Source organism: Sinocyclocheilus anshuiensis, unplaced genomic scaffold (assembly GCF_001515605.1).
Source record: "Sinocyclocheilus anshuiensis isolate Anshui unplaced genomic scaffold, SAMN03320099.WGS_v1.1 scaffold850, whole genome shotgun sequence".
In the NCBI taxonomy this organism is placed as follows: domain Eukaryota; kingdom Metazoa; phylum Chordata; class Actinopteri; order Cypriniformes; family Cyprinidae; genus Sinocyclocheilus; species Sinocyclocheilus anshuiensis.
In genome coordinates, this window is record NW_015537937.1 from 1,001,653 (window position 1) to 1,013,822 (window position 12,170).

Sequence of the window (12,170 nt, forward strand, 5' to 3'; positions counted from 1 at the left end):
GCTAACTTTTTTTTTTTTTTTGTTATCCGAGGTCCTGTCCCTCTTTTTTATTTATTGTATTTATTTTTTTGTTTTTATTTTCTTCTTTAGTTTTTTTTTTTAAATAATATGAATAATAATATTGTTAATAATATTGATTTATTTTATTGATTTTTTGTTATTTGAGGGCCTGTCCCTCTCCTGATGAATTAAATTACTCCCCTGGTTTATCTTAAACTTTATTTTAATTTATCATTATTTTTACATTACCTATACATTTTATTTTTTTTTTTTAAATATCAGCATGTGCTTTCTTTGGAAATCAAACCCAACGCTTTGGCTTTGCAAGTACCACCAGCTGAGGTATATTACAGGTACAGTATATTTTGGTTTCTAATATTATCTAACATGAATAAATTTTTAAGTGTCTAATTTCTGTAAATCGTGTCATTCACAAGCGTTTTTCCGTACCTGTGTGTTCATACTTGTGTCGCAGCAGTGAGCTGCTCTTCTGGAAGATTTTGTCACACAGATCGCAGGTGTACAGGCCACCGACGGTCTTCCTTTTCTTCTTCATTAGAGGTGAATCTTCATCATTCTGGTCCTCTGACACACAGTCTGAAGCCGTGTCCGCCACCTTCTGAGGGAAAAAAAGATGGAGCGAATGAGTCCGGAATGACGTCATCATGAAAGGTATGTGGAGAACCTAACGTTTGTGTGTATTTGTTGTGCTTACTGGACAGTTGTTGAGTATCACCGTCCCCTTTGTGTCGGTCAAAGATTTGTCGGGTGTTTTGATGCTGGGGTTGGTGGTATAGGTGTAGGTGAGCTGAGGGATGAGGATGGTTCGTTTGTTACCGGATATTGCTGTGCCGATGCACGGAACACCACCTGGCTCTGCTATGGCAATCAGCGTTGGCAATGACGCTGTCACAATGTTTAATGGACCCGTGCCGGCCTGCGTCACATAGATGGTGCTGCCTGGCAATGGTTGCTTCTTGAGGCAGGTGAGGTTGAGCGGTTCCTTTTGGGTGGAGACCGGCAGCTTAGTGGTGGTGCTGGCTTGAGCGGAGCTGGACTTGGGGAGCGAGAGATCCAGAGGTTCACACTGCAGCTCCTCCTCGACGTCTTCTGTCTTGACAATGACGAGATCATCGGTGGAGACGCTGGCTGGAGGGGAGGCGGGTGAAGCGGCGCTTCCATTTTGGGTGTCCGTCGAGGTGTCATCAGGGAGTTGAGTGGGATTGCAGGTGGCTTGAGTGGAGTTCATTCCTTCAGGTGCAGCAGATGGTGTAGTTTTCTTGGTCAAAGAAGCAAGACATTATTAATATGTTTAGGAAAAACCCATTAATTTTCAAAAGCATCATTAATGACAACCTTAAGAAAATGTCTTAAGGTTAGGCTTGACAAGATTATTACATAATTGCTTGATTGTGATTATTTCATCTAATGATCTGTGATTTAACATGCACTTTACAAAAACAATATTTGTAATACAACTGCATTTTGCCATCCAAATATTTTTAGAAGCGAATATTGGAATGCCATGAAAAGTGAAAATATGAAAATAATAATTATTATTAACTTATTATTAATAATTATTATATTCTATTTTAAATATCTATACTTTAAGTATATTAATAGTTCTTAAATACTACCAGTAAAAAGTCAGATTGCGAAATATTACAATTTTAAATATTTTAATAATTTGTTTCTATTTGAATATATATTAAAATTTGGTTGTTATCAACATTGAAAACATTACTGATTAATATTTTTGTGGAAAAGTGAAAAACAGCAACATTTATTTGAAATATATATATTTTTTTTTAACAACGTTAGTCTTTACTGCCACTTTTAATAAATTCAGTGTGTCTTTGTTACATAAAAATATAAATTAAAAACAATTTGAATGGTTGTGTGTACACAGTATATATCTTTATTTGTAAATATGTTATTTTGCATTTAAAAATTTGTCATAACGTTTCAGAGCTTTAAAGAAAGTCCTAACAGCTTCCAAAAAATCCTAACATTTTATCATGAATCCACGTTAGATAGGAATAAATTACTATCTGTGTTAAGCTTTTACTTAATTATGCAATGATTAGTATTTATTGTCAGAAAAGACAAAATTCAGAATTGTGACAGCCCTATTTTACCATTATATAAAATGTTTTGTACTTACCTCTTGGTTGTTTTTCAGGTTGCCTGCAGCCTGGAGCAATATCTTCTTGGAGCACATCTTCTGGTACCACTTGCTGACCGCCTCAAGAGGTAACTTGACTGTCTTGGCCACCTGAGACAGCTGCTCCTCGCTAGGATCTGGGTTCTGACTGTAGGCCTTCAGAAGAGGAAGAAGGCGTTCCGCTGCTCCACTCTTATCCTTATCCAGTAGAGAGGAGAGAGAGATAGTTGTGGGCGACCCTTTGGCGTCACTGTCTTGACAGTCCGAAGGCTTACGTTTGCTCGGGGAGCTGTCGCAAAGCAGACACGTCGCGTAGTTATGGAAGTTATCTCCACAGGTGACGCCGCTGTGAACCGTTCCAGAGTGTGCCACTGGCTCAGTTGTCACTGTTGTTTGTTTCCCTCCTTTATTTTCATCTGTTTGCATCTCGTTGTCGTCTTCACTCTGCATTTCGGGCTCGATCTCGGATGGGGAGGCCGGTTCGGTTTTGATTATGATTTTTGGTGGTGCAGTCAGGTATTGTTTTTCACATTTATCCTCCATCGAACCAGTATTTTCAGTTGTCTCCTTCTTCTCTGCTGGAGGAGTGTTTGTAGTCTTCTCTGGGGTTGATTTAGTCTCGGTGCTCTGTGTGTTGGAACTGGTGACAGGTATTTGTCGAACCACGAGGCTCTGTGTCCCATCTGCCCTTCTCACCAGCAGTAAAGTTTGCTGGGTGAGCTTTGGTTGTGCCGCCCGAGCTTGAACTAACCTGGCGGCCTGCGCAGGCGTTATCTTGATGATAGATGGCAGTTTGCTGAGGTTTCTGGTTTGGACTGGTTTAATGATGTTTACCTGTGTAGGTTTCGGTGTCCCTGATGTTTGTGTTTCAGTCGAGTTGGACTGTACCGACTGAAGCTGCACCACGTTTGGCTGTGCGACATTGGACACTATAGATTTTGCTTGCGCTATACTGGTTTGTGTCGCTGTGGGCTGCGTTGTGTTCACTTTTACTGCCTTGAGTTGTGAGTCCAGCTGGGGGTTGTAGTTGATGATCATTTTGGCATTTCCGTCTTGTCCCACAACTGGCAAAGAGATGGCGGAGATCACCTGTGGCTGCGCCTGCTGCGGCTGCAACACGACAGCTTGCGCCTGCGCTGGCACTTGACCTACGATTTTAGCGCTCGTTCCGTTTGCATTGGTGCTAGTCAATACCTGTCTAATGACATTACTGTCCATCGCTGCATTTAGCGCATTTTGTAAGTCACTTAGGTTGATGCTGATTGGCTGGACAAGCCCGACAGTGGGGAGGAACAATGTTTGGATGACACCTTGCGGAGCCACGACTCCATTGGTAGTGGCAGCGGCTATCGTAGGTGTTGCTGGCGCAGGTTTAGGTTGCTGTTCGATAGGCTCCTGTTTGATCTGTTTCAGGGGGAGCTGCTCTTGCAGAGGTTTGTTGGTAATGTCCACCTTCTCCCTCAGAAGGATGTGTGTAGGTCGAGAAACGGTAAGAGCTGTTTTCACTCCAGGTGTGCGAGGCAGGCCGTTGACCGCAGGGGTCACGCTCGCACACTTCTTACTGCTGATGTGAGAGCTGTAGGACCCCGAGTGTGAGAAACGCTTCCGACAATTAGAGCACTCATACGGCTTCTCACCTGGATAAACACAGAGAGACAGAAGCTTATAACTTCTAAGTATATGTAGTTCACAACTTTGGGGTCAGTCGATTTTTGAAAGAAATTAATACTTTTATTCAGTTAAGGTTGCATTGAATGGATCAAATGTGTCAGATATTTACAATGTTACAAAAGATTTGTATTTCAAATAGTGGTGTCAAAATTAGCGCGTTAATGCAGGCGATTAATTTTTTCAGTTTAATGTTTCAGACGCACGCTCCACTTCACTTCAGCGCCAGACGCGAGTCAAAACGAGCGTGGAAACGGTACTGTGGTCGCAGCGCGTACTCTTCAATTGCACGCACAAACTAAGACGCCGGCGCGCGCTGTAGTCTGTATCCTTTCATATCAAAGCACGAAATAAACTACGTGCATGCAATGCTGTTCTTCTGAACGTTCTATTTATCAAAGACTTCTGACATTAACTAGCTCAAATATTTTCAACATTGATAATAAGAAGAAATGTTTCTAGGGTAATGACTGCTGAAAATTCCTCTTTGACCTCACAGGAATATACAGAAAATATAAAATATATTAAAATAGAAAACATTTTAAATTGCACAAATATTTCACACTTTTTATTGTTTTTACTGTATTTTTGATCAAATAAAAGCAGACTTGGCGAGCATTAGAGACTTTTTAAAAAAACATTTAAAAAATCTACACACTTTTGTACAGCATTATATATATTATAAAGTGCTCAGTGCTTACAAATAAAGTTCAAATATGAATTGCTGTTTATTAAAGGGGTCCTATTATGCTCTTTTACAAAGTCTTGATTTTGTTTTGGGGGTGTACTAGAACAGGCTCTCATACTAGGTTGTTCGAAAAACACATATTTCACATATTTTACATTATTACACAGGGGCACGGGAAGATGTTTTCGGTTGGGGGTGCTGTGTGTGTCCGTGTTGGGTGAAGTGGGGGGGGTTGTCATTGACAACTCCACAAAGCACTACAAGTGCGTTGATATGAACACTCGTTTAAGTGGCATACACACTGGGAAATTTGACTGCATATCACATTTTTGAAATTATCGATAGTAGCTGATCAATCTGGGGGGTTGGGCTGGGTCCGCTAGGCTTACTTGTCTCCGTACTCGTGCTGGATGCCGATTTTGGAAAGTCTTTGCTGGGATGGGCATTTTAAAAAATCTGAAATTCGCTTTTGCGCCATTATCTCCTTGTATTAAAGTTAATCTTGTTCGCATTCTGTGTAGTTCATGTCTGATACCACGCGCCAGCGTCACGTGTTCATGAAGATTAGGCTAATCCTCCCATATAGAAAACATCACAATTAAAATTAATCATATTTATAAAGATAAACATGGGTTTATTATAGCCCACTTACAATTTACATTTCAGAGATCATTACAAATAAATTATTAAATGCTAAAACTGAATAAATTGAAATAAATTTTTGTTATCTCTGCGTGCCTGCGACTTCAGTTCCTGCCGAGCGCGTTTTTTCAAGTGCAGGAATTTTATTGTTAATCGCCCCAGGTCCCGTATTTCATCAAACCACGTTGATAATTTCACTGAACAAATAACGCATGGTCTGAGTAAGTAAAATGGGCATTGTTTTGTTTTTAGACAATATAGCCTACACGAAGTATGTTTTTAAAAGCCGTTTTAATGCTATTTCTTGATAAACCTTCCTATTGCTGTAGTTTTTCACATATTTTACATTATTACAACACCTCTCTCCCCAGTCTGGCATGAACAGCTCAAATAGTTCCTGTATCAAACGAAGGCCCGCCTTCTGAAATACGAAATGTGCTGTGATTGGTTAGCTGGGCCAGTGTGTGCTGTGATTGGTACCACTCGGCACCTGGTCGGGAAATGTCATGCCCCTTACCATAGCCGCCTGTGAATTTCAGTGTAAATATTGCGTCAATATCAAATCAATTTGAGCGCAATTTAAACCCGGATGATTGTAACCACTCTAAGTTCGTCTTCCTTGGGAAAGCTAGCGTGTCTCCAACATAGTGATAACCCTCGTTGCCTTCTCTAGTGCAGCTCAACCAGGTCTCGTCCCATTCGTCGATATGTGATATCACAAATCCCGGAAAATAAACGAGTCGTTCGTTGTAGTTTTTGAAAAGTGATTTCTGTTAAATAAAATATCTCCTTTTGAAGTGGACTTTGAACTTTGTAACTTTGCAGATCTTTTTTTATGCCATAAATGCTATAAATATTCTTACTATAATAATTTTGCGTAGTCTACGTTTCGTAATTTCACACTGTACATTTGTAAAAATAAAGGTTATTATAGAAGCTTAAGGAAATTGTATATCTCACAATTGCAATTTTATCTCACAATGTAACTTCAATCATTTTTTTGTTTTATACTTTTACAACTGCCTCTTTTTTTTTTTAATCTGTGCAAACAAGTTTCCATTTTTTCTTTAGTTTTTCAAAACATACTAAAAAAATAATACTGTCTCTGCACTCCAGAAAACATATTTACTATTGCCATTTCCTGGTGTTTCCCTCAGACACTGAAATGAAACACAGCGTGAAGGTGTCTGCGACTGTACAAAGCTCATGAATATTTAAAGAGTTCAGTATTGTTCAGTTCACGATTGGTGATGTGTTGCTTAACAATTCTTGTTTACTGCATACACTTAGCAAAATGCAGGGCTAACCCTTCTGTGATGCAGGGTTTTATAATCTAGGGTTACAAGCGATTTAACAAGGTTAAAAGTGGAAAATGAAAATCCTGTCATCATTTACTCAACTTGAGTCTCAGTTGATTTCTTCTGCTGAACATGAAAGAAAATATCTAGAAGGTTGTTGGTAATCAAACAGTTGTTGGTCCCCTTGACTTCCATAGTATGGAAAAAAAACTATGGAAGTCAATGGGGAGAGACATTTTTCAAAATATCATCTTTGTTTTCAGTAGAAGAGAGACATTCATACAGGTTTGGAACAACTTGAAGGTGAGTAAATGATGACAGAATTTTCATTCTGAGTTTACAAAGACGTTAACTAGAGTTACATCCACTGCCAGAATAATTTCTGTACTTCACTGACCGCTGTGTATGCGTAGGTGCTCCTTCAGGTGATGTTTGTATTTGAAGGCCTTGGAGCATTCTGTACACTTGAACTTTCTGTTTCCGCCTGACTGAGAAATAGTCCGCTGAGAAAAGAGAGAGACAGGAAAAGGCAATTGTTTGAAAGTGTTTGAGTCAACATGTGACTGTGAACAAAAGCTCTGTGTGATTTCCTCCACAGAGGTGTGAACATCATGAAGGTGTGAGTGCAGCGCTGTACCTGCTCCCGGATGTGTCTGTGTGCGGTCATGTGACGGACGAGCTGCGTGCGGTATGTGAAGGTGTAGCTACAGAGGGAGCAGCAGTAGTTGTCCTCGCTCTTTTCATGGCGTAGTTTAATGTGATCCTTCAGCGACGTGTGACGCTTGTAACTGCGGGAACAGTGCGGACAGGTGTGCAGCTGCGAGAATGTGTCAGGAGTACCTGACAGACAGATGCATAATTCAATAAACTGTAGCCAAAAAAGCAACTAAAGGAAAGACAAAAAACTTGGTGGCTACCGTTCTCATCGTGAACCCCTCGCTCTGGCGTTCTCTGATGCTCCTCTGGGGCATCTGAGTAAATATGCTCTGTTTCTGTCTGCTTTTCCTCACTGGCCAGTTCATCGTCAGCACCATCTTCCTCATCAGTGACACACTCCTCTTTCAAACACACACACAGGCAAATTAGAACACATGCATGAAATACAGGTGTTGGTCAAAATAATGTGAACACCTGGGAAATAAGCAATACTTCTTTATTAAGGTGTTTACCACCATTTGTCTTTAATACAGCTTCCAACTCTCTTAGAATACAGGTGCATCTCAATAAATTAGAATGTCGTGGAAAAGTTCATTTATTTCAGTAATTCAACTCAAATTGTGAAACTCGTGTATTAAATAAATTCAATGCACACAGACTGAAGTAGTTTAAGTCTTTGGTTCGGCTACTATTAGATGGATAGCCTAAATGTCCTAATTCAGATGGGCTACCTGTTTTTTTTGTTTTTTTGTGTATATATTTTTTAATGTGATTGTTGGTACATTTTACCAGTTTTTACCATACTTTCCAAAAAAAATTTAAATAGGAAAAAAATGCAGTATGAAATTAATTGAAGACAATGTGTTTTACTGAGAAAAAACAAGATTTGGCTTTTAAAAAGCCTTTTTCCAAAAGGTACATCTGGAAAAAGGGGGGTCGTCTTATAATCAGGGTCGTCTTATATTCGGGCCAATACGGTACTTCAGTCTGTGTGCATTGAATTTATTTAATACACGAGTTTCACAATTTGAGTTGAATTACTGAAATAAATGAACTTTTCCATGACATTCTAATTTATTGAGATGCACCTGTAGATTCATACAATGAGTGAATGGCCTACAGTGGAAAGTCATGTATGTCATGTTGAAGGAGGCAATCTGCTTCTCACTTTTTTCTCCAAATCTGCCCACAGTGGTGATATAATATTCAAGTCAGGTTACTTGTCTGGTTAGGGAAGAAGCTGAAGTCAGAGAGTACAGACAACTAAAAAATTGATAAAAGATTATCACAACATGTTTTTTCGCTGTTGCCTATCCAACCCCTTTGCCTTTTGGGTTGAAACATACACGTACTGATATACAAAAAACAACTTTATTGCATCTTCGTTTAGTGAAACGCAAATTGGGTTTAATCGAAACAGATTAACCTACACACAGACACTGAATCTTTGGGTTGGATGGTAATGTAGCAGTCTTATAAAACTACAGTGTAATTATGTTAGACCGGGAAGTGGGCCAGTATGGCTCACAAGGACCAGGTGACGCATTACGGATGAATAACGACCTGAGAGAGGAATGAGCTCACATTCACCTGATCCAGCCATCCTACACTAACACACTGTCACAGACATGTCAGTTCAACTATTTTTCCCTTTACTAAAGTAATTCCAAGCTCTTGGACTTTCCATGACAAGCAGGCCTAAGTAGAGTAAGAAGCCAAGCCTTCCCCAGTTCTCAGCAACTTGAGTGAAACTGAAAACTTATGTTACATCTAAAACTCCCTGTTGTTTTCTGCTCTGTGTCTGAATGCCCTGTCTTAAGGTGGAATATAGTACATGCACATGCCGACTTTGTAAATAGTTACAGAGGAAAACTGGGCATCATACACTAAAAGACTGAGGAACAAACACTAGACTTTCAAGTCATTCCAGACACAACAAACTCAAGCAGAAACATTTTGTGCTCAACAATATATGATCTAAAATCATCTCAAAACATCAAACGCATTTGATATCTTCTGACTGGGTGAAAAATTCTGAAGCTAAAAAATCTCCATGCCCATCATACACTATGCATTTTTGTGAAATCTGTCAACTTGGATTGCCCAAATCTGTTGTTTCTAGCATTGATTCCCCCCAGACTGCATATTGGGGCAAAAATTTGTGCAATGTTGTACTTATGTAGTGTATTCCAGCCTTTATACTGGCAAAAGCCTAAGAAATAAATTAACATTTTTTAAAAATCCATAAGAATTCTGTGACTGTGTTGCACTAAACTGACCTTTGACCCTTATTTCTTGTATTAAAGCATCTGGCCCCAGGCTGCCATCTGTTGAAGAAAAAAAAAATTTACCTCAAAGTTTTGATAAAATCAATTTATTATTAAAATAGGATTTATGACATTAATTTTTGTTTTAAATTTTGCTCCAACAGTTGTTCAATCATTGTTTGTGGGGATTGGAAACAGTTCAAGGGGTGGAACCCAAAAAATTTTTTTTTTTTGCAGAACGTAACAAAATGTAAATCCTTTTAAATTGTTTCAGAGTATTTTTAATGCTAGTAACCAGTTAACATTACTAGTTTGTTCTGATCATGAAACCAAATAATTGTTTTTACAATAAACTTTCAGAAACGCCACTTCTTGCCTCAATCCCGCACTCTTATGAGGGGAAAAGTTCACCTATCTAGTGATGAGTGCAGCAGCTGTACTAGACTGTACTAGACAGAGCTTTACAGTTTCTGCTCAGAACTAACCAAAATAATTACATTAAATGCATTAAGTTAATAATCTCTTATTGTTTTACTCACCGTCCTGTGTGCATGTGTCGGAGAGCTGCCGTGCTGCTTTGAGCTGAAATACTGAGGACTTTTGGTCAGGATCGTCAGCAATACTGCCCTCCTCTACAATGTGCAGTTTGTCTTCATCGTCTGAATCTGAGGTCGCCTCCGACACACTGCTAAAACTCCTCACTACATGAGAGAGAGAAAGAGAGAATGACCTGATTAGTTTAGGATCACAGATGTTCCCAAATTAATAGATATCTTTTTGCACTAATGGCCATGTTTGATGCCGTTAAATCACATGTGCATGTGTTTGCAAACAGGACACTTGTTTGTTCTGTTCAAGCAGTGACGTGTCTGTAATCAGTAACAGCTGTGATTTTTGGCGTAACAGAGGGTTCAAACATGTAAACACACATGCGCACACACACACACACTCACTCGCATGCAGAAATATATGAGCACACATACAATACAAGGTATAATCTGTGCCCTGAAGACAGGAAGTGAAATTCGGCTAATTTTAGATCAGTTTCCTGCAGCCTAGAAAAGCTTTTACCTGCTGTATGACATCATCAGAAACACAATAGTAAATGAAAGGACAATATAAAAATGTTTTCAATAGTATGTCATTGTCATCACAGATTTTGACATGGATTCTTTCTCTAAATCTGAGAGCACTGGTTTTAAAATGCCTTTCAATTGTATATGAGCTACTGGAAAAATCATTTCTGATGTGTGTGTGTGTGTGATTGTGCACACGTCAGGATATGAAGAATACTTCCAGATGTGCATGTCAAATTTGTGTTTTTTAATACACACAGATTTATACATGTTTGGCTTCTATGGAGCTCATCCAGTTTCTTCTGCTGGCAGAATTAGAGGATGTCAACAGGAAGTGATGTAGAAGTGATCCGATAATTAAAAAAAAAACAGTTCCTGTTTAAGGTTTCTGTTCCTTGAAATGACCTGCACAAAATCATTTCACATACCTGTGCATGCCAGAACTGAAAGTTATACATTTCTGCCACACAGATGGAAAAATCATTCAAAAACCTTCTACGTTCTTACAGCTGATTCAGATCGCTGCTGAATATCTGGCCCATTCAGTGGACAGCTGAAATCACAGTATTTAGCTATTAAGCAGGTGCACAATAATCAGAGATGACAGAAATACATTTAAATTGCATCTAATTTAATTTAATTAATTGTTCCAGTCACACTGAAAGGACCTGTTGTCTCTGAATTAAAAAATAATGATCAAGACTGATGCTTCCTAGACTGCTTGAAGTTTTACGGTCAAGAAAACAGGTACATTTCATAGTTTTATAAAGTACTTAATTCACAAAAACATCTTCCATTACTGCTAAATTTCTGTCTGTTCTTCACACAAAGCTACTGTATCAGAAGCGCATGAGTTATACACTGCTTTTTGTGTCTCTTTTGGAGCCTGACTGTTTCTGAACTCCTTATACTTTCACTTTTTGACTGTTTGGAAACAAGCAGCGTGAACATTCTTCAGAACATCTTCTTTCAGAATGGAAGTCATACATGTTTTGGAATGACATGAGGGTGAGTAAATGATGACAAGAAGTGTTTATTTTTGGGTGCACGGTAAAGGACCGTCTCTTTGGGTGTGTTTATAGTGCAGCACCTGAGCGGCAGACAGTGCTGGCAGGTAGAACCGTTTCAGTGTGACCTCATAATCAACATAATCAGGTCACCATGGCAACATCAATTTCATGTGACATTTCCTGGGATGAGGTGATTTGGCTTGTTATAGAGTGCACCTGCCACCATATGCACACACATGCACAAAAACTGACTTCACGCAAGAGAATACAGTTTAAAATAGGAACACCTGATATTCTGAAGGATAAGCAACTGAAAACAAATAAAGCACTGAGCGCATAGTTTGCATAGAAGAGTTTGCATTACATGAACCTTTTAATTATTATTATTATTTTAAACAAGATACAAGACAATGACCCAAGACATCTGTGTATATAAGCAATTTGTTTGAACTTTCTATTCAGTCAGTTTCCTCAAAATTATTAACACAACTGTTTTCAACATTGAAAAGAATAAAGAATGTTTCTTGAGCAGCAAATCAGCATATTAGAATGATTACTGAAGGATAATGTGACACTTAAAGGGGTCATACGATGCGATTTCAAGTTTTCCTTTCTCTTTGGATGCATAACGCATGTTCACGCAAAGAAAGAAGGCGTAACTTTTATTCTCGCTGTAGTATTGTTGTTGCCGCTTGCCGCC

The 12,170-nt window shown here is 38.9% G+C and overlaps 1 protein-coding gene across 3 annotated transcripts in view; it reads right to left on the reverse strand.

Annotated features, from left to right (window-relative positions):
* The window catches only part of LOC107659294 (zinc finger E-box-binding homeobox 1-like), a 29,125-nt gene that overhangs the window by 1,663 nt on the left and 15,292 nt on the right, over positions 1 to 12,170 (reverse strand). For 2 of the 3 annotated variants that reach the window (XM_016448185.1, XM_016448193.1), the window contains exons 2-9: positions 9,924 to 10,085; positions 9,397 to 9,444; positions 7,378 to 7,518; positions 7,098 to 7,300; positions 6,858 to 6,963; positions 2,165 to 3,801; positions 716 to 1,279; positions 451 to 619 (exon numbers count right to left, since the gene is read on the reverse strand). In XM_016448185.1, the coding sequence (XP_016303671.1) occupies positions 451 to 619; positions 716 to 1,279; positions 2,165 to 3,801; positions 6,858 to 6,963; positions 7,098 to 7,300; positions 7,378 to 7,518; positions 9,397 to 9,444; positions 9,924 to 10,085 (3,030 nt within the window). The remainder of the gene's footprint in view (positions 1 to 450; positions 620 to 715; positions 1,280 to 2,164; positions 3,802 to 6,857; positions 6,964 to 7,097; positions 7,301 to 7,377; positions 7,519 to 9,396; positions 9,445 to 9,923; positions 10,086 to 12,170) is intronic. The other variant, XM_016448201.1, reaches the window with a different exon arrangement.